This window comes from Trachurus japonicus, chromosome 24 (assembly GCF_045865225.1).
Source record: "Trachurus japonicus isolate A0001 chromosome 24, Traja_1.0".
Classification (NCBI taxonomy): Eukaryota; Metazoa; Chordata; class Actinopteri; order Carangiformes; family Carangidae; genus Trachurus; species Trachurus japonicus.
In genome coordinates, this window is record NC_140930.1 from 1,116,478 (window position 1) to 1,143,252 (window position 26,775).

The 26,775-nt window shown below is 41.8% G+C and overlaps 1 protein-coding gene across 5 annotated transcripts; it reads left to right on the forward strand.

Annotated features, from left to right (window-relative positions):
- Positions 1-1,352: 1,352 nt before the first annotated feature.
- Positions 1,353-23,639, forward strand: cep43 (centrosomal protein 43). Of its 5 annotated transcripts, none has more exons than XM_085771331.1 (19): positions 1,353-1,509; positions 2,651-2,704; positions 2,834-2,888; positions 3,536-3,624; positions 4,356-4,490; positions 7,321-7,377; positions 7,468-7,538; positions 8,668-8,729; positions 8,871-8,932; positions 9,646-9,711; positions 12,367-12,429; positions 15,127-15,287; positions 17,478-17,549; positions 19,921-19,989; positions 20,717-20,859; positions 21,316-21,426; positions 21,710-21,743; positions 22,258-22,342; positions 23,427-23,639. In XM_085771331.1, the coding sequence occupies exons 1-19, from the start codon at positions 1,426-1,428 to the stop codon at positions 23,505-23,507; spliced, it is 1,554 nt and encodes a 517-aa protein (XP_085627457.1). In that variant the 5' UTR covers positions 1,353-1,425; the 3' UTR covers positions 23,508-23,639. The 5 variants fall into 5 exon arrangements, with proteins under 5 accessions (XP_085627457.1, XP_085627458.1, XP_085627460.1 ...); XM_085771332.1 differs by having other exon boundaries at positions 12,367-12,420; XM_085771334.1 differs by lacking the exon at positions 17,478-17,549.
- Positions 23,640-26,775: the final 3,136 nt, after the last annotated feature.

Below are 26,775 nucleotides of genomic sequence, written 5' to 3' on the forward strand. Positions count from 1 at the left end.
GAGCCGACGACTCACACTTTATAGTTCAACATTTAGTCAAATTGGCCCATTACCATAATCCCAAAGCAGTAGGTTTGTTACCTTTAATTGTAAATTAAGGTAAAAGGTAAATTCATGTAAAACCACTGATGCACGTTGCCTTCAGGGACAGTTTTTCATCATCAGTCTCTGAATTTCCCTCTAAAACAACTCTGTGTGGTAACGTTGTGTTATTATCTCATAGCGTGGTGAATGTGCAGCTCACAACTTGTCCACCAGAGCGTTGTGGAGTTGTTGGATTGTGTATTTGATGAGTTTGATGAGGGACAGGGGACCTACACCGTTCACTGAGCAGCTCACGTCTCTGCTCCGCCCATCTCAAAACAACATGCACCGATAATTAAAGGTAATGATGAACCTACTGCTGTGACTATAGGGGTTATGGTGAGAGGAGGATCTGACTAAATGTTGAACTGTCCCTTTAACCACTAAAGGTGTGGAGGAGGACTGAGGGCTTCCTTGACCATATTTGGATCAGTTGGGATTTAGGGGGCGGAGTCACAGAGGAGACGTCCATGTTTATTTACCTCATGTTGATCTTTGTAGGTGTTTGTTCTCATGCTTTTCAAGGCTTTATAACTGATAATCAATCAGTTGATGATCTAGTTTATGGTCATGTGACACGTTACTGTTTAGTCAAATGATCAAATCAATCAATCAATCAATCAATTAATCAATCTACATAATGTGTTCTATGTGGTATCTGTTATGATGATTTTTTAAAGTGTAAAGTGTCTTTGAGCATTTGTAAAAGCTCTTATAAATAAAATGTATTATTGTTATTATTATAAATACAGCAAATAAAGAGCATAATTTATATGTTTTGATAACTTACTTATTATTTAATGTTACAGATGCTTTGGATGTTTAGATTCCCTTTGGAAATTCAAAAGACAGGTGTTTGAGTGACTAGCTTTCTGTAGTATTTTCCTAAGATTATTATTACATTTCTGACATAGCCTACAGTTCTATGGAGGAACATTTGTGTCTTTATTAGCTAGGCCTACTCGATCATAAAAATAAGTAGATTTAAACAAAAAGAATATATTTTCAATGAAAACAAAACTTCACTTCAATAGAAAAAGTGTTTGAATGCAAAAAAATCTTTTTTGATTGAAGTGAAGTGAAGTTTTGAATGAAAATAAATTAGCTTTTTAGAAGTGAGACTATTTTTCACTGTTGACATCATGAACCAAAAAGTATCTTACGTTTTTCATAAAAGAAAAATCTGAGTCAATCTTCAATGTGATATGGATCCAACAAACGGTGATTATGAAAACCTACCAGCAGGGGGCGGTGATGGTCAGCAGCAGCAGCAGCAGCAGCAGCATCAACAGCAGCTAGCAGCATTAGCTTTAGCTTTAGCTCCACACAAACACAACAAACATGTCGGCCACCGAGGACGACACCGAGCTGCGGGACCTGCTGATCCAGAACCTGGAGAACAACGGAGTCCTCAACAAGCTCAAGGTACCGGAGAGAGACCCGCACCCGCACCCGGTCCGGTTCGGTCCGGTTCACCGGGCTAAAGGCATAGACAGTACATATACATCTATGGGCTAACGGTAGCTTAGCCGTTAGCCCATAGATATATCTATAGGCTAACGGCATAGACAGTACATATATCTATGGGCTAACGGTAGCTTAGCCGTTAGCACATATATACATCTATGGACTAACAGTAGCTTAGCCGTTAGCCCATAGATATATCTATGGGCTAACGGCATAGACAGTACATATATCTATGGGCTAACGGTAGCTTAGCCGTTAGCACATAGACAGCATAATGTATATCTATGGGCTAACGGCATAGACTGTATACATATGGGCTAACGGTAGCTTAGCCGTTAGCACATAGACAGCATAATGTATATCTATGGGCTAACGGTAGCTTAGCCGTTAGCACATAGACAGTATAATGTATATCTATGGGCTAACGGTAGCTTAGCCGTTAGCACATAGACAGTATAATGTATATCTATGGGCTAACGGTAGCTTAGCCGTTAGCACAAAACTTCCCGGTAAAGTTTCCTTGGTTTCTAGGTGACATGTCGTTTCCCTGGCAACGGTGACGTGTTCGGGTCTTTACGGACCGGTTCCGAGGTTGTTAACGGTCCACAAAGGAGGACTGATGAGGACTGATGAGGTCTCTATCAGGGAACCAGCAGCGTTCAGGTTCACACCAGTTACAGTTTTAAGTGGGTCTTCGTTACGTTACTCTACGTTACTCTGCGTTACTCTGGAGGAAGTAAACGCAACAGTTGGTCAGAAACCACTGAGCTGTCAACACGAGTCTCTCAGAGCTTCTTTCTGCTCTTTGTCCAAATCTCCACCAAACATTTTTTCAGTTTTTTAAAGAAAAAAAAGTCCAGATTCTCTGATTGCAGCTTCTTCAATGTGAATATTTCTGGTTTCTTTGTTCCTTTATGACAATAAACAGAGTCTCTCTTTGGTTTGTGGACAAAACAAGACATTTGAGGACGATGTCTGGTGGTTTGAGAAACACTGATTGATGTTTATCAACATTTTATTGACCAAACAACTGATCGATGAATCGTTTAAATCATCAACAGATTAATCAATAATGAAAAGTGTCTGTGTGTCTCCTCAGGCCGAGATGAGAGCAGCCGTCTTCTTGGCCATGGAGGAGCAGGACAAGCTGGAGGTGACGGCTCCTCACTGTTGTTGTTGTTGTTGTTGTTGTTGTTGTTGTTGTTGTTGTTGTTGTTGTTCATCTTCTCCTCCTTCTCCTTCTTCTTCTTTGGTCTTCACCTTGTTCTCCTTCCGTCCTCAGAACAAAACTCCTCTGATCAACGAGAACCTGAAGAAGAGCCTCAACACCAAGGACGGTGAGTTTCGTGTCGTCATGGTGACGGGTTACATCCCATGGTGCTGCAGCTCCTGGTGGCGGCCACGGGGCGGCGCTGTGTGGAAGCTCCTGCAGAACCCAGAGAGAGAACTCTTAACCAGTGGCCAAAGTACCATTAATGCAAGTAAAGCCGTTGCATTAGGGCCGGTGGCCAAAAAAGGCCCGCGGTGAACTCTGGTTAAAAAAAAAAAAATTAATAAAACATAAAAAAATAAAAAGTATCTGGTGGTATAGGCTACTGTATTAAATCATCTTGGCTTTTACATCATTACTGTAATTTATTAACGTTATTCTGGATTATGAACATGCGCGTGGGCATCGCTCACCGGTGACGGGTGACAGTTCTCTGTTGTCGGCAGCGCGGCGGCGCAGCGCCATCACTGACCGTCTCTCCCTGCATGTTCAGCACCGAGACAGCGGACAGCGCTGTCACTCACCCCCCCTCTCCCCCCGTTATTATTATAGGGCCCGCTAAAAAGAATTTGCATTAGGGCCCGTAGCAGACTACTTTCGCCGCTGCTCTTAACTAAACGTTATTATCACCCTGGTGCTGATCGATCGGTCTAACTTTATATTTTAACTCATATTAACTTATTTATCATTTATTTATCCCCCCCCCCTCTTTAGGTCGCCTGGTGGCCAGTCTGGTGCTGGACTTCCTGCAGGTCTTCAACCTGGACTTCAGTCTGGCCGTGTTCCAGCCGGAGATCAACTCGGTGAGTGGCGATGCGTTCAAGGACACGTTGGGTTCACGCTGACTTTCACCAGGTTAAAGGGATAGTATCATTTTTTTAAAGTGTGGTTGTATGATCTACAAATAGCCCCTAAGTACTTTAATTGCAGTAGAAGACTCTCTGCACTCCTCCCGTTAGCAACGCCAGCCCATAATAGCCCTGCCCAGAGATTTACAACATACAGTGTTGTGAACAGACCCAAAGAAACGGCCTATTTTCACGGCCTAAGAGAGGTTTTACCTGAAAAAAAATACACAGTTCCATTGTTCACTATAATATAATTTAAATGCAGTTTTTCTTTGGACCTAACCAACTCACGTATCCCTCCGCCCAGGGTTTCATGTAAAACCTCTTTTAGGCCGTGAAAATAGGCCGTTTCTTTGGGTCTGTTCACAACACTGTATGTTGTAAATCTCTGGGCAGGGCTATTATGGGCTGGCGTTGCTAACGGGAGGAGTGCAGAGAGTCTTCTACTGCAATTAAAGTATTTAGGGGCTATTTGGAGATCATGCAACCCCACTTTAAAAAAAACGCTACTATCCCTTTAACGTTGACGTGTCGTCCCTGTTGTCTGTCTGTCTGTCTCTCTGGGTGGGCGGGGCCTCGTGTGTGTGTGTGTGTGTGTTTGGGGCCTCGTGTGTGTGTGTGTGTGTGTTTGGGGCCTCGTGTGTGTGTGTGTGTGTGTGTTTGGGGCCTCGTGTGTGTGTGGGCAGCTGAACGGACTGGACGGCCGGGACCTGGTCTGCAAAGACCTGGGTCTGTCGGAGTCGGAGGTGAACAGGAACTGTCCCGTCCTGCTGGAGCTGGTCAGGAGAGGACGCAGCAGGGACAAGACCGGCTGCTCCGAGGTCAGTGAGTGTCTGTGTGTCTGTGTGTCTGTGAATTTGAATTGAATTTTTATATTATTTAAGTGTCATGCACCAATTAAGGCACCCAGCCTATCAGGGCTTACAAGACACATTTCATATTTAAACACCAAACAAAATCATCAGAGCACAGACAAAACCAAACAGAAACAGAAACCAGATGGAATTCACATCAATAATTCACTTTTTCTTTTTGATCAGGCACTTTTTATGAAAGTAGCTCTAGTAAAGACTTCTCTTCTTTTCTGAAGAACCATTCCAACTTTACCTCATCATCATCATCATCATCAGCCCAAAACAACTCAGGCTTCACATTTTGCATTTTCTGAAACAGAAACTTCCTGTTCTGGCTTCGTCATATAACGGACAATGAAACACAAAATGCAGTTCATCCTCGATTACATTTAGATTACATAATGTGCAGAGTCTGAGTTAAACCAACCTACTTCTATTGCCGGGGAGTTCAGGTGCCGCTTCTCATTTCAAAAGACGGACACGAGAAATCCACTTAGAAATCTTTTTTTGGAGAATTTTTCAACTTTTTTCTGGAATTTATTTTTTTTTTACTTTTTTTTTTGAGAATGTTTCAACTGTTTTCTAGATTTTTTTCAACTTTTTGAGAGAAAGACAGACCCTCTTCACCGCCATACAAACTGTTATTGTTGTTGCGGTGGTGGTGGACCAATCACACCGCACATTGAATAGAAGAACACTTGCGGCGATTGGCTGCGAGCAAAACCATAGAAACAGTCTTTTTTTTCTTTTTTTTTTCTTGATCTGGGTACAGAAAGAAGCGATTGCAGTTTCGATACGACTCGGTACTTGGGTTGTACTAGGTATGAAGTACCGATACCCAGCTGATCTGGGTCAGCGAGCTGCAGACTGAGGGGGCGGAGCCTCGGTTTCCTGTTGTTGCTGATCTCAGAAAAACATCATCTAGTCTAAACTCCCCCTCAGCTGCTGCACACACACTCACACACACACACACACACACCACCTCTTAAAGGTTTCATATTTTTAAGGGAAGTTTTAAATCGTTTCCAGCATCAACAACAAAACCTTAAAGGGATAGTTCACCCAAAATTGAAATTTCACTCATTATCTATTATCTCCCCCTCATGTGGACTAAGGGCTGGGAGAAGTTTCAGAGTCCTCCGTGGCTTCTCTGAGTTACAGCGGGGCTCCGTGCAGCACTGCATGTCCATCTGACGGTTGAGAACGGAGCTCACTTTTCTTCGTCCAAAAAGACACACCAAAAAACATCCAGATACCTCCATGCTGCTCGTATGTAATGCTCTTCCTGGTCCGTCCAAATCTTGGACGCAGCACGCAGCAGCTTTTCTTCCTGGGGTCTTTTCATCTTAATAAATGACAAATACGAACCATTAACGCACAACACATTAATACATAAAAACAAAAATACATACAGAAGACACATACTTAATACATACACGTACAAAACAAAACAAAACATCCAAGACAAACACTTAACATATCTTACCAGCTCCTACATTGAATCACTAGACAACAAGGATGCCAGGACCCAATTTACAAATATAGGCTCCTAATGGTCAAAATTGCGATCAAAAGAATAATCTCTTAGTTTCATTTTAAAACTAACCATGTTTCTTTGTTGTATAACATAACTCAGAGAAGGCACGGAGGACTCTGAAACTTCTCCCAGCCCTTAGTCCACATGAGGGGGAGTAGATAATGAGGTTTTGAGTGAACTATCCCTTTAAACTTAAGTGTGACTGTTCCAACCCAGATCGATCGGTAATAATAAAACATTTTATTTGTGTAGTGCTTTTAAAAATACTCAAAAGTCGCTTTACATAGAAAACAAACGCACTAAAATGGTAAAACAATAAAATAGAACAGAAGATGAAACATTGAGACACAGTTAGTGTTTTAGTTTGTATCGGTGTCGATGTGTCGATAAAGTTCAGGAGCTTTGAATCGAGTCTCTCTCAATAGCTGTGTCCCAATTCAGGGGCTGCAGCCTTCGGAGGACCCAGCCTACGCGGTCTCCGGAGGCAACGGCTTCGGAGGCTCCTCCGTCGGCTGCATCAACGGTCGGTAAATGGGACGGTCTAGCCTTCAGAGCATTACCTGATCCGAACGTAAACAACGGCGTAACGTAAACAACGGCCGGACGTTAAACATTTAAAAATGGCGCTTGCAACGGCTCTACTGCTCCTCCGCTCCTCCTCCTTTTTTTTTTTTTTTTTTTTTTAAAGAAGTAGAATCAATACAAGGGCAGTTATCATTAATATACTAATAAACAAACCATTGAACAGCAGCCAGGGGGCTAAGCTTCAGGCTGTTAAGGCTATTAAGTGAATAGAGAATAAAAAGCACAAGTAATGTGTTTTCATAGCTTTCTTATTAAAAGTTGTCACACTCAGATGCTTTGCCTCCGCTCCTCACCTGTGCAGCCAGAGCAGAGCAGAGCTCAGCAGGGGCAGCCACACCTCCGAGCCGGCCGCAGAGCCGGGTTACCGTGGCTACAACACAGAGCTGCTACGTTCGATAGCTAACGGCTAGGTTGCTAATAACAACAACGGTGCAGCAAAGCATCTTGGGATACGGGAGGCCGCGAAGGATAGTAGCGATGCATCCTCCGAATGCAGGGGAAAGGAGGACGCATTTGGAGGCTGCATTTGGAGGACCCTTCGAATTTAGACGAATTGGGACCAGACAGCCTTCGCGCAGCGCTGTGACGTAATTGGCCTTCAAATGCACCCTCCGAAGGCTGCAGACCCTGAATTGGGACACAGCTTCTGTGTTTGTCCCTCGTCTCTCTCCGTAGGAACCGTCCCACAGACAGATGGCGCTCGCCCGCAGGAAGTTTGAGTTTTACGACACGGTGAGTTTCCTCTCGCCGTCGTCACGGTTACGGTTCACCTGTGATGTCATTGTGATGTCATCGCCTCACCGCCACCCTCTCCTCCAATAGGAGCGCAGCGGCTCGGTGTCCAAGGACGACGTGAAGAACGCCTTCGTGGACCTGCTGCCCGGCCTGAGCAGGTAGGACAATATTCATACATCCGCTCGGTTACCATGGATACCGGAGGCAGGAAGTCACGGGAACAAGTAGAGGCTGTAAAATCTGATTCATGTTCTGGAAATTCAGTTTTTTTTACCTTTTACTCGTATTTTACTTCTGAAAAGAGTGTGTTTTTAATAGGGGTGGGAGAAAAAATAAATAAAGTTCACATAAATATCGCGATTTCTTTTTTGACAATTTTTAAATCGATTTCTTTTTTTCAAAAATCGTTTTTTTTTTTTTTAATTTTCTTTCTTTTTTTAAAAAATATTGTACAATGTCCATTTGTTTGCCTTTTTACATCCAGAGAGTCCAGGTTTTGAAAAGGGTTTAAGTTCACTTTATAATGGAGTATGTTAATTTATAGGCTCCTACAGTATTTGTGTGCAGATAAATGTTAAAGAATCGCAATTTAAATCGAATCGCCATCCAAAAAAACATAGAAGAATCGAATCGGGAGAAAAGCATATCGTCCCAGCCCTAGTTTTTAATGTTAATGACTAAAATTTTCACATTAGATAGATATTACTTTACATTTATTTAAGTAATTAACAATTAACACTTTTCCTTCATACCTTAAGAACAAATACTGCATGATGCAACATAACGCTGCACTATAAGCACTTTGAGTACCAGCAAAATATTAATGCTAATGAGCTTTAAACTGGTTTCAGTAAAATAAATTATATTAGTTAAAAAATAATTCCCTTGTTTTTCCACATGGCTTTTGGGCAACAGGTGGTCATTGCATGGATTTTTACTCTTCCAGTCAACAGGATGTTGGCAGTTCAGCTCTGTGTTGACGGGTTAGTGCAGAGTTTCTTAGTTTTTCCAGCCAGGTTTGTTTCCCTCTGTGCAGTTTTCCACAGACAAACGTTCCTCTCCCACACAAAAACAGCATTTAAGCCAAATGATCTCAAATTCCGCGATATTCCACGTTAAAAATAGATTAATTCCGCTTTATTTGGCCAATTCTGTGATTCCATGATCGTGGAAATCGTGCGGTCCTGAACAAGATCACGATACCTGGAGATGAGTCGTGGTGCGTTCAGGTGCTGCAGGGCGTCAGAGAACTGAGGCAGCGGTTGTTGTTTGACCTTTGACCTGCAGGAACATGTTGGAGCGGTTCATCAGTGACGAGCTCAGAGCTGCAGACAAGACCTCGTCTCCAGGTGAGTCGCTCTGCACCCGTTCACCCGTTCACCTGTTCACCCGTTCACCTGTTCACCTGCTGCTTCCTCACCTGGCTACAGGTGTGTGACTCTGTGTGTGTGTGTGTGTGTGTGTGTAACTCTGTGTGTGTGTCCTCTCAGCCGTAGACATGCAGCTCTTCCTGGGGATGTACAGACGTCTGTTCGCTCAGTGCAGAAGTGTGGTGAGTCTCTAAAACACCACATCATCACTGTGTCTTTTATTTTGAAGTAACCGCACACTTCCTGTGTGCCAGAATTCTTTAATGCAATGGTTCTCAAAGTGGGGTATAATTATTGCTTTACTTTTTTTGGGGGGGGATATTTACCACTTTGTCAAGAATTTTTTTTTGAAAGAGTTTTTACTAGTTTCTTCTGGAATTTAAAAAAAAAGAGGAATTTTACAACTTTTTGAGAAATTTTAACCACTATTTAAAAAACAAAAACAGAAAAAATTTTTTTTTTTTTTTTTTTTTTAGAAAACTACTTTTTTCTAGATTTTTTTTTTTACTTTTTTTTTTTTAGAATTTTTCAACTTTTTTCTAGATTTTTTTTGCTTTTTTTGAGAATTTTTCAACTTTTTCTAGATTTTTTTTTTTCTTTTTACTTTTTTTTTGGAGATTTTTTTCAACTTTTTGAGAGAAACTATACCACTTTCTTTCCAGACATTTCTCTATAATCTTTCCAAAAAATTTGAACGTATATTGATTGAGTAAAAGAGTATTTCTGGTGTTTGCTTCAAAATTTTGTCCAATGGGGGTCCGTGGTCTAATTTGTGTCAATTTAGGGTAAAAAAGTTTGAGAACCGCTGGTTTAAGTTGTCTCTGTGTCTTTTGATACGCTGAAGATTTATTTTGAAAGGATCAAAGCAGCTGACGGTCTTTGTGTCGTCCATCAGGTGGTTCAGGACTCGGACGTCGGCCCCCCTCCCGAGGAGAAGATCGGCTCTCCACCTGTCAGTAAGGTAGGTGTTGAAGAGCCGTGAGGCCTGAGCCAATCAGAGGAGAGGAGGCTCTGAGCCTCTCCTCTGATTGGGTGATCGTTGCTTTGGCTGATCCAATGAAAAAGCAGATTTCAGGATTAAAATACCCAGAGAAACCAAATCCTGCAAGTTGGATGGTGGGTGGGTCCAGGTGGTGGTGGGAGGGGGGCGGGGCTTAGTGTGAGTGCTCTGTTGTGACATCACAAAGAGACAGGAAGTCCTGACAGCTGGTTTTAAGGCTTTAATGGAGCTTTAATACAAATCTATACCTTTATTTTGTAGGAGCTCCGATAGAAACAGGTCAGGTTTTACTGGTTCACTCAGGCTCCACTTTAACTCGCGTTTAAATTCAGTTTAACTCCAGTTTAAAGGAGAACTCCGGTCATTTTTGACCCCTAAATCGTTGTCCTGATGGTCACCCGGTGTTGGTTGGAGCAAAAAACACGACTAAAATTGCTGCAGGCAAACTGGAGTTACACCATGGCTACCCGGCGCTAGGGATAGCCACAACGCTAAAGTATGAGGGCAATTTTTTCAACCACAACAACACCCAAAAAACAATCAATCGATCAACAATCGAACCCATAAACTGTACAGTATAAACCGGTATAAACAGTCTAAACTTTGTGTTTTTGCATGTAGCCACTCACCTCAGATAGCCCAACTCTGAAACATCCTGGAAAGACATTACTATCCCATCACAGAGCACCTGCTCTCCCCGCCACAGAAACTAACACTTTGTCCTTGTTGTGATGATTTCTTTACTAAAATAAACGGTCGGAGATATTCTGGACATCACCACTGCACTGCTCCACCGGTTATTTTAGTAAAGAAATCATCACAACAAGGACAAAGTGTTAGTTTCTCTCTGTGATGGGATAGTAATGTCTTTCTGGGATGTTTCAGAGTTGGGCTATCTGAGGTGAGTGGCTACATGCAAAAACACAAAGTTTAGACTGTTTATACTCTACACTATATGAGTTCAGTGGTGTCTCTAAGGATTACAGTCATGGACCAGAGATATCTGATTGTTTTTTGGGTGTTTGTTGTGGTTGAAAAAATTGCCCTCATACTTTAGCGTTGTGGCTATCCCTAGCGCCGGGTAGCCATGGTAACTCTGGTTTGCCTGCAGCAATTTTAGTGGCGTTTTTTGCTCCAACCAACACTGGGTGACCATCAGGACAACGATTTAGGGGTCAAAAATGACCGGAATTCTCCTTTAAGTTCAGTTTAACTCCAGTTTAACTCCAGTTTAACTCCAGTTTAACCCAGTTTAATTCCAGTTTAACTCCAGTTTAACTCCAGTTTAACCCAGTTTAATTCCAGTTTAACTCCAGTTTAACCCAGTTTAACTCCAGTTTAAGTTCAGTTTAACTCCAGTTTAACTCCAGTTCAAGTTCAGTTTAACTCCAGTTTAATTCCAGTTTAACTCCAGTTTAACTCCAGTTTAAGTTCAGTTTAACTCCAGTTAACTCCAGTTTAAATTCAGTTTAACTCCAGTTTAACTCCAGTTTAACTCCAGTTTAACCCAGTTTAATTCCAGTTTAACTCCAGTTTAACTCCAGTTTAACCCAGTTTAATTCCAGTTTAACTCCAGTTTAACCCAGTTTAACTCCAGTTTAACTCCAGTTTAAATTCAGTTTAACTCCAGTTTAACTCCAGTTTAACTCCAGTTCAAGTTCAGTTTAACCCAGTTTAACTCCAGTTTAACTCCAGTTTAATTCCAGTTTAACTCCAGTTTAACTCCAGTTTAACCCAGTTTAACTCCAGTTTAACTCCAGTTTAACCCAGTTTAATTCCAGTTTAACTCCAGTTTAATTCCAGTTTAACTCCAGTTTAAGTTCAGTTTAACTCCAGTTTAACTCCAGTTTAAATTCAGTTTAACTCCAGTTTAACTCCAGTTTAACTCCAGTTCAAGTTCAGTTTAACCCAGTTTAACTCCAGTTTAACTCCAGTTCAAGTTCAGTTTAACTCCAGTTTAACTCCAGTTTAACCCAGTTTAATTCCAGTTTAACTCCAGTTTAACTCCAGTTTAAGTTCAGTTTAACTCCAGTTTAACTCCAGTTTAAATTCAGTTTAACTCCAGTTTAATTCCAGTTTAACTCCAGTTTAAGTTCAGTTTAACTCCAGTTTAACTCCAGTTTAACTCCAGTTCAAGTTCAGTTTAACCCAGTTTAACTCCAGTTTAACTCCAGTTTAATTCCAGTTTAACTCCAGTTTAACTCCAGTTTAACCCAGTTTAACTCCAGTTTAACTCCAGTTTAACCCAGTTTAATTCCAGTTTAACTCCAGTTTAATTCCAGTTTAACTCCAGTTTAACTTCAGTTTAACTCCAGTTTAACTCCAGTTTAAATTCAGTTTAACTCCAGTTTAACTCCAGTTTAACTCCAGTTCAAGTTCAGTTTAACCCAGTTTAACTCCAGTTCAAGTTCAGTTTAACTCCAGTTTAACTCCAGTTTAACCCAGTTTAATTCCAGTTTAACTCCAGTTTAACCCAGTTTAACCCAGTTTAAGTCCAGTTTAACTCCAGTTTAACTCCAGTTTAACTCCAGTTTAACTCCAGTTTAACTCCAGTTTAACCCAGTTTAAGTTCAGTTTAACTCTAGTTTTCCCAGACTGAGACTGTGTCCCTGTCAGATTCCCAGGTTTAAAGGCCACAGGCTCAGAGGACAGAGTGAGACGGCAGCCGAGGTAGCCAAGGTAACCAGGGTGACGGGCAGGGGGCGGAGCTCTGACACGCTGGCGCTTACATCATCACACTGACACACAACGATCCGCACTAACACCCACGGTCTGATCGCTGCTTCCTGTCCTCTACATCTAACACCCCTTCACAATAAAGCTCCAGCTGTGATGATGATGATGATGAAAGGGTTAGGGGGGCGATGGGGGTAGAGGAGCCCAGTGCATCATGGGAGTTGTGATGGTGCGATGGCTCGAGGTCAGGACAGGAAAGGCATCATGGGAACTTTTCAAATCCTGCTGCTATGTGGACAGGAAACACCCCCCCCCACAGCACTACGCCTTTAAGAAAAATAAATAATCTGTATTTAAACTCAACTTGTCTGACTTACATTTATCTCATTTAAAGGGATAGTTCAACATTTTGTCAAATTGGCCCATTGCCATAATCCCTATAGTCATAGCAGTAGGTTTGTTACCTTTAATTGTCGGTGCAAGCTGTTTTTAGAACGGCGGAGCAGAGCCGTGAGCTGCTCAGAGCTACGCTACGGAGGCTCATTATGGGATTTCTTGGTTTCCCTCCATCAAACTCATCAAATACACAATCCAACAACTCCACAACGCTCTGGTGGACAAGTTGTGAGCTGCACATTCACCACGCTATGAGATAATAACACAACGTTACCACACAGAGTTGTTTTAGAGCGAAATTCATGCAAAACCGCTGATGCGTGTTGCCTTCAGGGACAGTTTTTCATCAAGCAGACTCTGTATTTCCCTCTAAAACAACTCTGTGTGGTAACGTTCTAATCAAATCTCTCAAATCAAATCTTTAATCATTGATACGTGTGCGTTTGTCCCCCGTCTCAACCAACAAAAATCCTCACCTGCTCTTCTAGAAGGCTTTTAATGTGCAGGAAGTGTTTTATTATTGATCCAGATCACTCTGAAACTAAAAGTGAAAATCAATAAAGACGATTGAGTTTATTAATCTGTCGAATGTGGAAACGAACAGCAGAATAAATTAAATCTGTTGACGCCATGATATGAAAAATCCCATGAGCCACTTCAGATTTCAAGATGGCCGCCACCTCTGACTCTGGAACCACAGAATTAATCTAACAGTTGAACTTTTTACAGTGAATTTATGCTGCGTTCAAGACAACTCGGAAGTCGGAAAAAAACGAGCTCTGAGTTGTAAAAAAATGAATCAAACGGCGTCGAACTTAACGAAAATTACAGGTCGGAAACTCGGGTATCATATCAGAGCTCCGACTTTCCGACTTGGGTTAGGGTTAGTTTTGTTGAGGTTTTAATGCATATTTTTGTGTATTATTGCAGTAGCCAATATGAAATACGTTTATATTAATTGCTGTATGGTGAGAAATTGTGTTTCCTCGTATGTGACGGAAATAAGGTTTAACTGTTATCAAGGCTGTAACATTATATGTGCACTCATCTGCAGCGTCTCCTCTCCTCCAAAATAAACATCATTCACTGCTGCATTGATTTTTACTATTCAGCGATGAGCCACAATACGACAAACTTCCTTCAGGTATCCATGGTTTTTTTTCCTCCCAAGTTTCTGCAACGTGAACGCAATGATGTCGGAAGTCGGAAATTTCCGAGTTGGGCATTCCGACCTCGAGTAACCGAGTTGTCTTGAACGCAGCGTTAGTTTGATCCGTTTGATTGGCAGCTGCTTCGCCACGCAGCCGGTCCCTGTCGGGTGGCGGCCATGTTGAATGCCCAGGTGTTGGGGGGAGGGGTCCAGGTGGGACAGGTGTGGTTACTGGTCAGCGACGCTTGCTTCCTGTTCATTCACTGTCACCTTTTTTTTTTTTTTTTTAACAACTTTATTGACAACAAGAGTATACACAGGACTGAATAGGACGAATCGCCTTGTTGTTTACAACTACTTCCGGGTAGAAAACCAGCATTCGAACAATAGTGACGGACGAGAGTTTCACTATATTTATCTACTTTTTCACGTCACTATATCGCCGTTTAGACTAATCTGATGTTTGTAAAGTTTATAAAACCAATGATTGGACAAACATTACTATTTACGTGTGCACATTTTTGTAATTAGTCATGGTTACCATAGATTAGCAGGGCTAACGGTTAGCTACCTGTTTAACTTTAATAACTCAGTGACTCAATAAACGGTCCATGAAAAAATATTTTCTCCAGCGGATATCTGAGTTCCAACATGACTGAGCTAACTGGAGTAGTTTCATGTCGTGTCCCACAACGGGAGGGTTTTAACAGCTGACGTCCTGCTGTTAGCTTAGCTGCTGCTGTTAGCTTAGCTACCGCCGTTAGCTTAGCTACCGTTAGCTTAGCTACCGTTAGCTGTCCCTGTGCAGCCACTGATGCTTTCCAGACACTGTGATTCCCCCAAACTGAATAAATACAACACATAGCAACACAAAACACACACACAGAAATAGTAATGTTTCTTCAATCATTTCAGATTTGTCTAAACGGTGATAGGGCGTGAAAAATATGATATATAGCTAAACTCTCGTTCGTTACTATTGATCTCATTCACATTACAGCTGGTTTTCTACCCGGAAGTAGAATGTAAACAACAAAGAGATTCGGTCTATACAGTCAGATGAAATAAGTGTATACAACATTAATATTCACCGTCACCTCAGTAACCAGACTGAACTCGCCGTGATGCGTTTCCTGTTTCCTGTCGGTCCTCAGGCCTCGGACCTCGTGGCGTCTCTGGGAAAAGGAGACTCCGCCCCCGTTGCCGGCGGCGACCGGGACCGTCCGGACCTGGACCTGGAGGCCGAGCCGGACCTCGACGACGGAGACTCGTTCTTCGACGACCCGCTGCCCAAACCTCAGAAAACCTACGGCTGGTGAGGACGCCTGAACGCACCGCGGCCGACGTGAATGTTGGAGAATCTGTTTCAGCCGTGGTTCTCAAAGAGGGTTCAAGGGGGTCCCCAACTTCTTATTCAAACTTTTCCACTTTTTTCTAGAATGTTTTTCTTTTTTGATGATTTTTTTTCCACTTTTTTTATTGTTTAACTTTTTTTGTTGAAATTTTTACCACTTTTTTCGAGAATGTTTTTGAGAAATTTAACCAGTTCCGTCTAGAATTTAAAAAAAAGAAGGAATTTTACCACGTTTTTTTTTTTTTACAATTTTTGGGAGAGAAATTTTACCACCTTCCAAAAAATTTGAACTTTACCACTTTTTAAATTTTATTTTACTTTTTTTGTTGTTGAAATTTCTTACCACTTTTTCGAGAATGTTTTTGAGAAATTTAACCAGTTCTGTCTAGAATAATAAAAAAAGGAATTTTACCACGTTTTTCTAAAATCTTTGGGAGAGAAATTTTACCACTTTCAAAAAAAATTTGAACTTTTTTTAGTTTTATTTTGTTTGTTTTTTAGAAATCTTACCACTTTTTTCTAGAATTCTTTTAAAACATTTTTTTCTTTTTTTTGAGAATTTTTACCACTTTTTTCTAGAAATTTCTCTATAATCTTTCCAAAAATTCACTGACTAAGTGAGTATTTGTGTATTTCTGGTGTTTGCTTCCAAAATTTGTCCGATGGGGGTTCGTGGTCGAATTCGTGTCAATTTTGGGTCCTTGATGTAAAAAAGTTTGAGAACCACTGGTTTACAGGGACAGCTGAGTTATCGATCTGAGGTTATTGAGCTTGATCTGAGGTTACTGATCTGATCTGAAGAGGACCTGTAGGACATGAGTACCCCCTCCCCCCACCCCTCCCAGTGCTCACCCTGTCTCACCTGTTCCTGTATTTCCGAGAGGGACCCGTGTGCAGGGACGAGGGCGCCGCCATAGCTCAGCTCATCCAGACCGGAAGTTGCTTTTCTTGGTGTATATTATTTCTATGTTATTCTAAGAACCCCCCCCCCCCCTCTCTCTCTCTGGCCTGTCTAGCCTCTACCTGCTCTTTTTACTAAACTTAACCAACTCCTTTCTTCATGGCCTAAACCCAACCAAAGCACCACCAAAGACATTTCTTTTTTCTCTCTCTCTCCTGGTCTGCTGGGCAACTGGTAGTTGTTAGCCGTTAGCCTTTAGCAGCGTTTTTTAATAACTCAATAAACGATCCATGCAAAAAAAATATTTAGTTAGCTCAATCATGTTGTAACTAAGATATCCGCTGGAAAAAAATTTTTTTATCATGGACCTTTTGAGTTACTGAGTTATTTTTTTTATCTACATAGAAATGATACACACGAAGAAGAGCAACTTCCGCACTGCAAAAACTCAAAATCTTTCCAAGAAAATTTGTCTTATTTCTTGTCAAAATGTCTCGTTTCTAGTCAAAACTAATCTCTTTTCATTTAAAATGAGACTTGTCACCTAAAAAATAACTTGTTTTCAGATCATTTTCACTTGTTTCAAACTAATTTTCACTTGAGTAAGTAGTGAGTAAGAATAAGTAGAAAAATCTGCCAGTGAAAGCAGGTTTTTTGTGCTTGTAATAAGAAAGAAAAACTTGCTCCACTATCAGATTTTTCTACTTATTTCCAGTGAAAATCTGCTTGAAAGAAGTAAAAAGTGTCTAAAAACAAGCTACTTTTAATGTGATGAGTCTGATTTTAAGTAGAATGAAATTTTTTTTTTTTTTTTTTTTAAAGTATATTTTTCGGCTTTTTGCCTTTATTTGATAGTGATGACAGTAGAGATAGACAGGAAATGGGGAGGCAGAGAGAGGGGGAACGACACGCAGGAAAGGTCTGCCCGACGCGGGATTCGAACCGGGGACGCCTGCGGCGAGGACTGTAGCCTCTACATGGGGCGGCCGCTCTACCCACTGCGCCACGCACCACCCCAGAATGAAATTGTTTTGACTAGAAATGAGACAAATATTCTTGGTAAGATTTTGAGTTTTTGCAGTGCGGTTGGGGCGTCCGGTATGGATGTCCCTGCATACGGGTACTCTTGGTATTTCCTGCTTTGTCTTGGATCGACTCTTCTGTCTGTTTCTGTTTCCTCCTCTTCCTGCACTGCCACCCCCCCCCCCCCACCCCCACCCTGACCTCTGCCCCCCCCCACCCGGCTGCAGTGACCCTCTGAGGGACGAGTGTCAGGCTGCTCCGGTCGTCTCCGCCATGAGACGAGACAAAAGCCTCAACGAGTGAGTGTCCCTGCTTAGCCCCGCCCCCCCACCCCCCCACCCCGACCCCGACCCCCCCCAGCATGACTCACCGTGTCAGTCACCATGTTTCCATCCACAGTGATCCGAATCGCTGGGAAAAGCGCATTAAAAGAAATTTGAATCCTGTGCGTTTCCACTAAAACAAACGGACTTTGGTGAAAACTACAAATTCGAGTTTGCGAGTTTTCCGCAGGTTGGCATGGCAACCAGCCTGTAAACACTTCACCGTCCTCCCGACCCAGTGTTTGGATGTCGCCATGGAGAGAGAGAGGACTTCAATCGTTAGTTAATTACAATCGGACAAGTGGTGTTAGATCTGTCAGCCCAGTCGATTGAACGTCCTCATAATCTCATTATGAGACGCTTCTCTTTCACATCTTTCTTTCTTTCCTTTTTTTTAAATGGAAGAAAGAAAGAGGTGAAAGAGATGTTTCATTATGACACATCTCTTTCACCTCTTTCTTTCTTTCCCTTTTTTCTAAAGGAAGAAAGAAAGAGGTGAAAGAGAAGCGTCTCATTATGAGACATCGAAAGAGGTGAGACGTCTCTTTCACCTCTTTCTCAGTCTGGTGACTCTAAAATTCAAGATGACACAGTGGTATCAGTAGCCCGTATTTCTCTGAACGTTTCTCTGCTGTCATCCCCAAGACAGACTTAAATAGAATAGAATTAGCTCTTATCAGTCTCCCTTAAGAGAAATTTGTTCTGGGTTGGCAAGAGCTGTAGCATGTACAACACAAAGTACTGTGTATATGATGCAAGACATTCACTACACATGTTACATACAGATCATCAAAAAAAGGAGAATATTGTGGAAAAATTCAACATATTTTGTTAGATATTTCTGGAAGTAAAATATATATACATGTTTTCAGACACCACACCACAACCAAAATTGTTATATATTTGTATTTGTTGTTTCACTTTCTGAAATAGGCTATCTAACAAAAAATATTGAACTTTTCCATTATATTTCAAAGGAGGTTAAATTGAAAGCAACTGGACTTAGTTATTTGTCTAGGAAGACGTTTCACCTCTCATCCAAGAGAGGTGAAACGTCTTCCTAAGTGCTTCCTAACTGCTTTCGATTTAACCTCCTTTGAAATACTATGACCTGGGCAAATGAGAATATGCACCGGCTTTCCATGATATTCTAATTTTTTGAGATGCACCTGTACATCAATACATAGCATACATTAATACATCACATCCATACATAACACCCATCCATCCATCACATCCTATTACTACTTATTATAACAGCCTATGTTTTTCTCCTTTTATTAGTCTTAAAAAACTCATGACTTCGTCCTCCATCCACAGAAATCTTACGTTGCTGTCCGCCATGTTGTTGTCTTCTGAGTGACCCGCAAACACCGGAAGCAGTTGTGGTGAAAGTGCGCTACGTCACACTTGATTCAAATACAGCCGTTTCTATCCCTTTCGAATCAACCAAAGATCCTCTATTTACCAAGACCCCCCATGAGAGGCTCCAATGATAGAAACGGTTTCACTTCCTGTCTCTCTAAATGGGCGTGGCCAACCGTCACCACCTCGTCTGTGAACGTGTGTGTGGATTTATACAATTTGTAGGTAGATAAAAGTGAGATATTTATATTTTCTTATGATAACATTAAATATTTACACTACTAACAGTCATATTTAGCATGACGGAAATAATTTAAATCATTTTCACGGGAGTTCGCAGCGGCCGTTTGTTTGACGTTGCCATGGAGATCTGTGGCCAAATCTGGCGAGAGTGTGTCGTCGTAGAGACAGAGACAGGTCTGGAACAAAGTGGGTTTTCTCCGGATGTGTCCGTCTGAAAATTGTCCATTTTGGTGTCAAACTGTTCAGAAGAGATGTGGCTTGTGGAAAATGAGTCCAACATTTACTTCAGTGACTGTGGGGAGAAAGGACAGACCATAATCTGTGTTCACGTTCAATTTTCCCATTGGAGTCAATACATTCGACGCTGCCGCTAGTCTCCTAAAAAGGCCGTGCAGAAACCCACGTGACATGTATACAGGAAGCTGACTCGTCATGGGGGGTCTTGGTTTATAAACCGTCTTTGAAATACCGTAAACTCGCTATGGCCGGGTTGTGGTTGATTCAGGAGATTTTAGTTAGAATTACAGCGTTTCCATCATAATTTTCCGATGCGATACATCTAGATGCTTCTAAACACGCTGATGGAAACATGGCTACTGCCTTCCCGCGTGATGTCATCATCTCCTGTGTGATGTCATCATCTCCTGCGTGCTCTACTGGCTGGTCATGTGACTGAGGGGGTGTGGTCAGTTACAGTCTTTCTCTCTGTCTCTCTGTCTCTCTGTCTCTCTGGTCTCAGTCTGTCTGTCCTGGCTGAGGGCGAGCGAGACCTTCCTCTGTCTGAACACAGTCAGAGCTCTGAGCTCAGGTGAGCCACAGGTGAAACTCTGTCTGTCTCTCTCTCTGTCTCAGGGTTCCCACTTGGAAAACACATGGAAAATGAGAAAAAAAAAGTCAAATGTCCTGGAAAAGCTTGAGTTGTCCTGGAAAATGATTGACCACATCAGCTGCCAGAGCTCTGTTTGCTGTTTTCAAACCTCACTAAGGATTTATTTTCTAAATAAAAAAAGTGCCAAGTGAGAAAACTAGAGACTTTGAGTTGACGAGTGTTTCCAGTGTTGGACCCCATGTTTGTGTTGTTCTATGATAAATTCATAGGAATTTCTAAGCATGTTAGTGTAAGAAGATAGATAGATAGATAGATAGATAGATAGATAGATAGATAGATAGATAGATAGATAGATAGATAGATAGATAGATAGATAGATAGATAGATAGATACTTTATCAATCCCAAAGGAAATTCATCTGTCAGCTGCTCCAAACATTCTGAAAGAAAATACTTAATGCAGACAGATGTAGCAGCAATATATACATATACTGTATATATTAAAAAAAGGAGCTAAGAAATAAAGAATCATAGAAACAAAAATGTACAAAATAAGGTACAACTGTAGAAAAGAACATGAACGGGACAGAGGATGTAGAATAATAACATGTCTGTCAGACTGGAGCCGCTGGAAAAGTCCTGGAAAATGATTTCAAGAGAAGAGTTTGTCGCTGTGTCTCTGTCTCACTGTTGTGTCTGTGTCTCAGGAAGGTGGAGTCGTCCGTCAGAGAGAGTCCTGCTGGGTCCCAGTCTGAGGCCCCCAGACCAGCAGCAGGAGGAGGAGGAGGAGGAGGAGGAGGAGGAGGAGGAGGAGGGAGCAGTGCGTCTGAGTCGATCTGCAGCAGGAGCGGTCAGTGTGACGTACTTCCGCTTTAAAGCCCCAGTACGTAGGAATTCCCCCCATCCAGCGGTGCGGTTGCATATCTGGAAGTATTCTTGATGTTGATAATTTTTAATCATCGATCTACTTGTAGTTCGTAGCGTTAGCTTAACCTGCCGCTAAGCTAACAGCCGAGCATCAGCTGATAATGAGTGAAAAGTCACAGAGAACTAAAACATGAGGAGCAAAGAGAGTCTGAAAAAAGTCCTTCTAAGCTCCGTAGAGCTGGTTGCCCTCTTCAGAAACATTACAGTGTTTTGTTTTGTTTTTTTAAATAAAAGCCGAATGGCAAGTTAGCTGCTAATAGCCGTTAGCCGCTAACGGCAAAATGCTATCAATGATTAATGATCACAAATGCTTCGACCAATACCACCGCTGTTTGTGCAGATGTAGTTGACGTCTGTCTAACTGATCCTCCGTCCTCAGGAGCTTCAGAGTCCAGAGAGAAGGAACCCAGAGACCCCCGAGACCCTCGAGACCCGCGAGACCCACGAGACCCCCTGACCCCGAGGGACAAACCTGGATCAGTGCAGTTAGGTAGGAGTCAGACCTCTGGTCCTGGTCCTGGTCCTGGTCCTGGTCCTGGTCCTGGTCCTGGTCCTGGTCTCTGGTCCTGGTCCTGGTCCTGGTCCTGGTCCTGGTCCTGGTTCTGGTCCTGGTCCTGGTCCAGGTTCTGGTCCTGGTCCTGGTCCTGGTCCTGGTCCAGGTCCTGGTCCTGGTTCTGGTTCTGGTCCTGGTTCTGGTCCTGGTCCAGTCAGATCATCATACTACACTTCAGATCAGTCCAGTAATTATCAATCATCTCTCTGTGTCTCCACAGACGATGACGTCGAGTACGACGACGACTTCAACAGGTGTGTGTGTGATGGTGTAATGTAATGGTTAAGTTAAGGTTATAATTAGGTTTAAATGAGGTTTAGAGTAATGGTTAAGTTTAGGTTATAATTAGGTTTAAATGAGGTTTAGAGTAATGGTTAAGTTTAGGTTATAATTAGGTTTAAATGAGGTTTAGAGTAATGGTTAAGTTTAGGTTATAATTAGGTTTAAATGAGGTTTAGAGTAATGGTTAAGTTTAGGTTATAATTAGGTTTAAATGAGGTTTAGAGTAATGGTTAAGTTTAGGTTATAATTAGGTTTAAATGAGGTTTAGAGTAATGGTTAAGTTTAGTTTATAATTGGGTTTAAATTAGGTCTAGAGTGATGGTTAAGTTTAGGCATTTGTTTTGGATGGTTAAGGTTAGGGTAAGGGGCTAGAGAATACATTATGTCAATGACATGTCCTCACAAAGATAGATTTACAAGGATGTGTGTGTGTGTGTGTGGTTCCTGAATAGGTAAAGTAAACGATCCTTCTTGTTGTTGTTTCAGTCACCGGTCAGATTTCTCCAGGAGTGAGCTGAGCATCGGTGAAGAGATCGAGGAGGTTTCTATCGAGGGACCGGACAGCGACAAGGTACACACAGCTCCTGGTTCTGGTCCTGGTCCTGGTCCAAACCATAGACTGTAGTCAGAACGGCCGTAGCACCGTGACGTGAACCACGCCATGTTGGATTCTACTTGCCATATTTGGAGCGGCCTCGAAGCAGCGGTCTACGGACCTGTCACTCAACGTTTCCGCGCCCTCATTGGCCAGAATTTTAACCTAATAACAGTAAAACGGTAGAGTTTTAAAAAATCCCCCCCCCTCAGAGTGTGTGCGGGGGTAGAAACTATCGGTTGAGACCAGAAAACGTTCTGACACCAGGCTTTGATCATGTTTATTGAGGATGTAAAGTGGGTGATTTTAACATGGGGTCTATGGAGAATGCTGCTTTCTGACACCAGCCCCCAGAGGAAGAAGAGGGGGATTCAGGGTTCTTACGGATCCTTAAAAAGTCTTAAAAGGCATTGAATTCATTAATCTAAAAACAAGGCCTTAATTGGCATTAAAATATCTTAAATCAATTTTTCCAAAGTCTTAAAAATGTTAACACATGGTAAGTGGTATTTTATGGTTGTAATTAGTCTCAAATCTCAAAATAATTGGTAACATTCTGACATAGAGAAGTTAGTGGCGGCCGTCAACGCTAAATCTCTCACCGCCACCAGCTCCCGAGTCAGTTTTTTTTTTTTTTTCCCCGGAATTTTTATGCATTTATTTTGAAAGGACAGCTGGAAAGAGACATTTATTTTGAAAGGACAGCTGGAAAGAGACACAATCCAATGTTCATGTAGCAGTCACTTTACCTTGGATCACATAGGAAAGTGGGTAAAATTGTCCCTATAACCCTATGTAATTGATGTGGTGTTTATTTATTTATTTATTTTTTTTCTGCATTTGTGTTTATTATGAAGTCGGTCTTAAATTTAATTTCAAGTCGCTTTAAAAAAGTCTTAAAAAGTCTTAAATTTAACTTGGCTTAAGCTGTAGGAACCCTGGGATTGCAGTTTGTTGAACGAGGAAGTGACTTCACCTCTCAGACCCACAACTGCCCCCTTGAGGTGAAGCAGTGTACTCCTGTAAGTCCTTGCACCCTAACCCTGCCCTGTCTCCCCAGCTGGACGACTCCACTCAGGACCTGAGCGTCTCTCAGCTCAGTCGGAGCCACGGAGCCGACTACATGGAGGAGGTCGCCTGACTCCCATCATGCACCACTCTGGGCTTGTCTGTCTTTTTCTCTCCCATCATGCACCTCTTCTCATTGTCATTATTTAAGTGTGTACAGTTTCTCTGAGCCTAATAAAATAAAATAAAATAAATGATTTCTACCGAGCTGCTCTCTGCACAGTCATTTAGATCAAACTCTCCCACCACCAAAACAAAACTCACACCTCTAACCTCAACTCTCACACCTTCACACACACAGACACACACACACACACTTTTGCACATTCTTACTTCCTCTTCGTGTCATTTTGATGAATTGATTGAACTGTGAATCACGTTCAAAGAAGCTTTATTGACACAATAGGACGACGACGACTGAAAAACACAGCGGCAGCAAAATTATTGTTACGTAACAGGTGGGTGTCTCTCTCTCTCTCTCTGTCTGTCTCTCTCTGAGGTTCACACTGTTCCCCTTTTTTTAACCAGTCGTGTTTCTAAGTTTGATGCAGCTGTCGACACCACCTCTCCTCTCTCTCCTCCTCTCTACCTCCTCTCTACCTCCTCCTCCATCAGCTGTCGTCTTCAGACAAGCAGCAGACGAGGATTCGTCACCTGAACCTGTGAGTTTTGCTCTAATTTGTCTTTTTTTTCTTTGTCAGTGAAACTTATCTCTTCGTCCACTTCTGCCTTTTTTTCTCTTTCACTTTTAATATAAAGGAACTTGCATACATGCTTGTATGTGTTTACGTGTGTGTATATATATATATATATATATATATATATTTGTGTTAATGTGTGCGTGTTGGGTCAGTGTTGATGAGCCTTCGACTGTTTCAGGCCGTTCTCTCACACTCCCTTCAGCTCTTATCTTGACAACTATCAGGAAGTAAAGTTTAAAAAGATGAAGTTCTTTTTTTTTTCTTTTTTTTTTTCCAATCTCAATTTTTATTGACAAAATCCGTCATTACATAGACGAAATTCAAAATATTTCTGTCAACATGTGGCCAAAATGACCAAGCAAACAATGCTGTACATAAATAACCACCGACAACCAAACCACCCAGAAAATAAGGTGATAGAATAAATAAAAACAACATAGGCTACAAATGAAAAAAATAAATGTTTAGAAAGATGAAGTGTCCTGGTGGTCGGTCGGGTCAGGGGCCACATGACTCACTGTGACTCTCACACACACACACACACACACTTCTACTAGTTTAGTGTCATAGTGAAGTGTTTCGGCTCTTTGTTTGATCCTCACACAGGAATCAATAGAACAGACGACACCTCTGTAACATCTGTATCAGAAACATCTGTAACATCTGTAGCTTTGATCTTTACAGTCACTTGTTCGGACATGTGACATGTCGATCTTTAAGCTCCGCCCACTTTAGCAAGCAAGCAAGCAAACTTTATTTATATAGCACATTTCATTTCGTGTGGAAGCGCAATGTGTTTTACAGAGCATTCCACAGGGCAATTAAACCAACAAAAACAATAACAATACTAATAATAATGGGCCACCAAAAATTTAAAATAATTAAGATAAAATAAAAACACAGTAAAAACAGAAAAAAACAATAAAAATCAATAAATAATTAAGTAAATTGTATAAAATAGAATAAAAACACAGTCAAAAGCAATAAAAGCATAATACTAGACTACTGGAAGGCACAGCTAAAAAGGAATGTTTTCAGGGTTTTCTTAAAAGATATTAATGTTGGGGTGCATCTGATGTGCAAGGGGAGGCTGTTCCATAATCTTGGAGCATGATAACTAAAGGCAGCCTCACCAACTTTAATCCTAATGAACCAGGTGTCGTGTCTGAACCTGAGAACCTGAGGCCGGTCAGCTGATGGTCGGAGGAAGTGCTGTGTTTAGAGGAAGTGCTCAGATAAACAGAGGCATTTGTAGGGAAACAAACACCTGGACAGGTGACACGTGCCTCTCCCTCACCTGTCCATCATCATCATTTTCTAACCTGAGCCTCTTCAAATCTAGAATAAAAACGTATTTATTTAAGATTCAAGATTCAAAGAGTTTATTGCCATGTCAACAAGTAAAATCAAGTTGATAGGAATGTGTCTTGGTTTTTGCTCTCACAGAAAAACAATACAGTACTCCCACCACATACACCACAATAAATAATACACACAATGCCGTACAATGCATGTACGGGAAGGACAATACCCAGCAGCGTCACATCCAGCATAAGTGCCAGTGCGAGGAGAAAGTGCGTAAGTAGTGCGAAAGTAATTAGTGCAAATTCAAATGTCTGATGGCTTGGAGGTAGGTGCTGTCTCTAAAACGAGATGTTTAAAGATTAAAGAGGTAGTGTGCTGGGTGAGAGTGATCTGCTATCATTTTATTGGCCTTTCTGATGAGTCTAGTTGAGTAAAGTGATGTAAGTGAGGGAAGTCTACTGCAACCGATGATCTTGGAAGCTCGGCGCACTACCCTTTAGGATTTAGGATGGCTTTTAATACCCAGTACCTTGATGACACTTTTTATTTTAGTTTGTTTTATTCTATTGTATTGCTTTTATTGTTTTTATTTAGACACATTTACATTTACATTCACCTGTTTCCCTCCAGGTGACATTTTAAATACGGGAAGTTGCAGACGACAAACTGAGCAGGAACACGAGGCGTTTGAGGAACCAGAGCCAGTTGGACACGCGAGCACTGCAGGTCTCCAGGTAAACACACCTATGCACACAAACACACACACACACACACTAAATTTTAAAAGTACAGTAAGTCTCATCTAATTTCATGAGAACCACGGGTTATGGGTTACACGCACATTAAGCAACTCGTTTCCTTGGATACCTCGACGTGACCTGACATACCTGAGACTAAACCACACATCCACCAGAACTGGGTCACTCGTTCCTCTGACCTCTTTTCTGCAAACTTCCTCTCCCTCCTTCATATTCATTGTTCACCAACTATGTCGACCACAACTGGGGCATTTTCATGTGAAACCTCGTCAAGTCTTTACTTTAACAGCAGCAGTAACACCCCCCCCACTCACCCCCCCTTTCACCCCTCTACCCCTCCACCCACCGACAGACCAATGTGACATTTGTGCAACTTTCAGGTCGTTTACATCTCGACTGAACTGAACTCTTGAGTCAACTCCGAACTTTCTGATCTACATCTTGCAAAAGAAGCTGAGGATCGGGGTCGGAGCTGGTCCAGAGACAGAGCGCTCTCTTATTGTGATACGCTCCTCAAAAAAAAAGTTCGGAAATGTTTTTTCAGTCAATCATTTCTCTCTTTTAATAACACCAATTG

What these genes read in the sequence shown, in the direction of transcription:
- cep43 (XM_085771331.1), top strand. Translation starts at nt 1,426, where the DNA reads ATGTCGGCCACCGAGGACGACACCGAGCTGCGGGACCTGCTGATCCAG. An exon ending in CCTCAGAAAACCTACGGCTG is followed by an intron (nt 15,288 to 17,477) that starts GTGAGGACGCCT and finishes ACCCGGCTGCAG; the next exon opens with TGACCCTCTGAGGGACGAGT. An exon ending in ACCTGGATCAGTGCAGTTAG is followed by an intron (nt 21,427 to 21,709) that starts GTAGGAGTCAGA and finishes GTGTCTCCACAG; the next exon opens with ACGATGACGTCGAGTACGAC.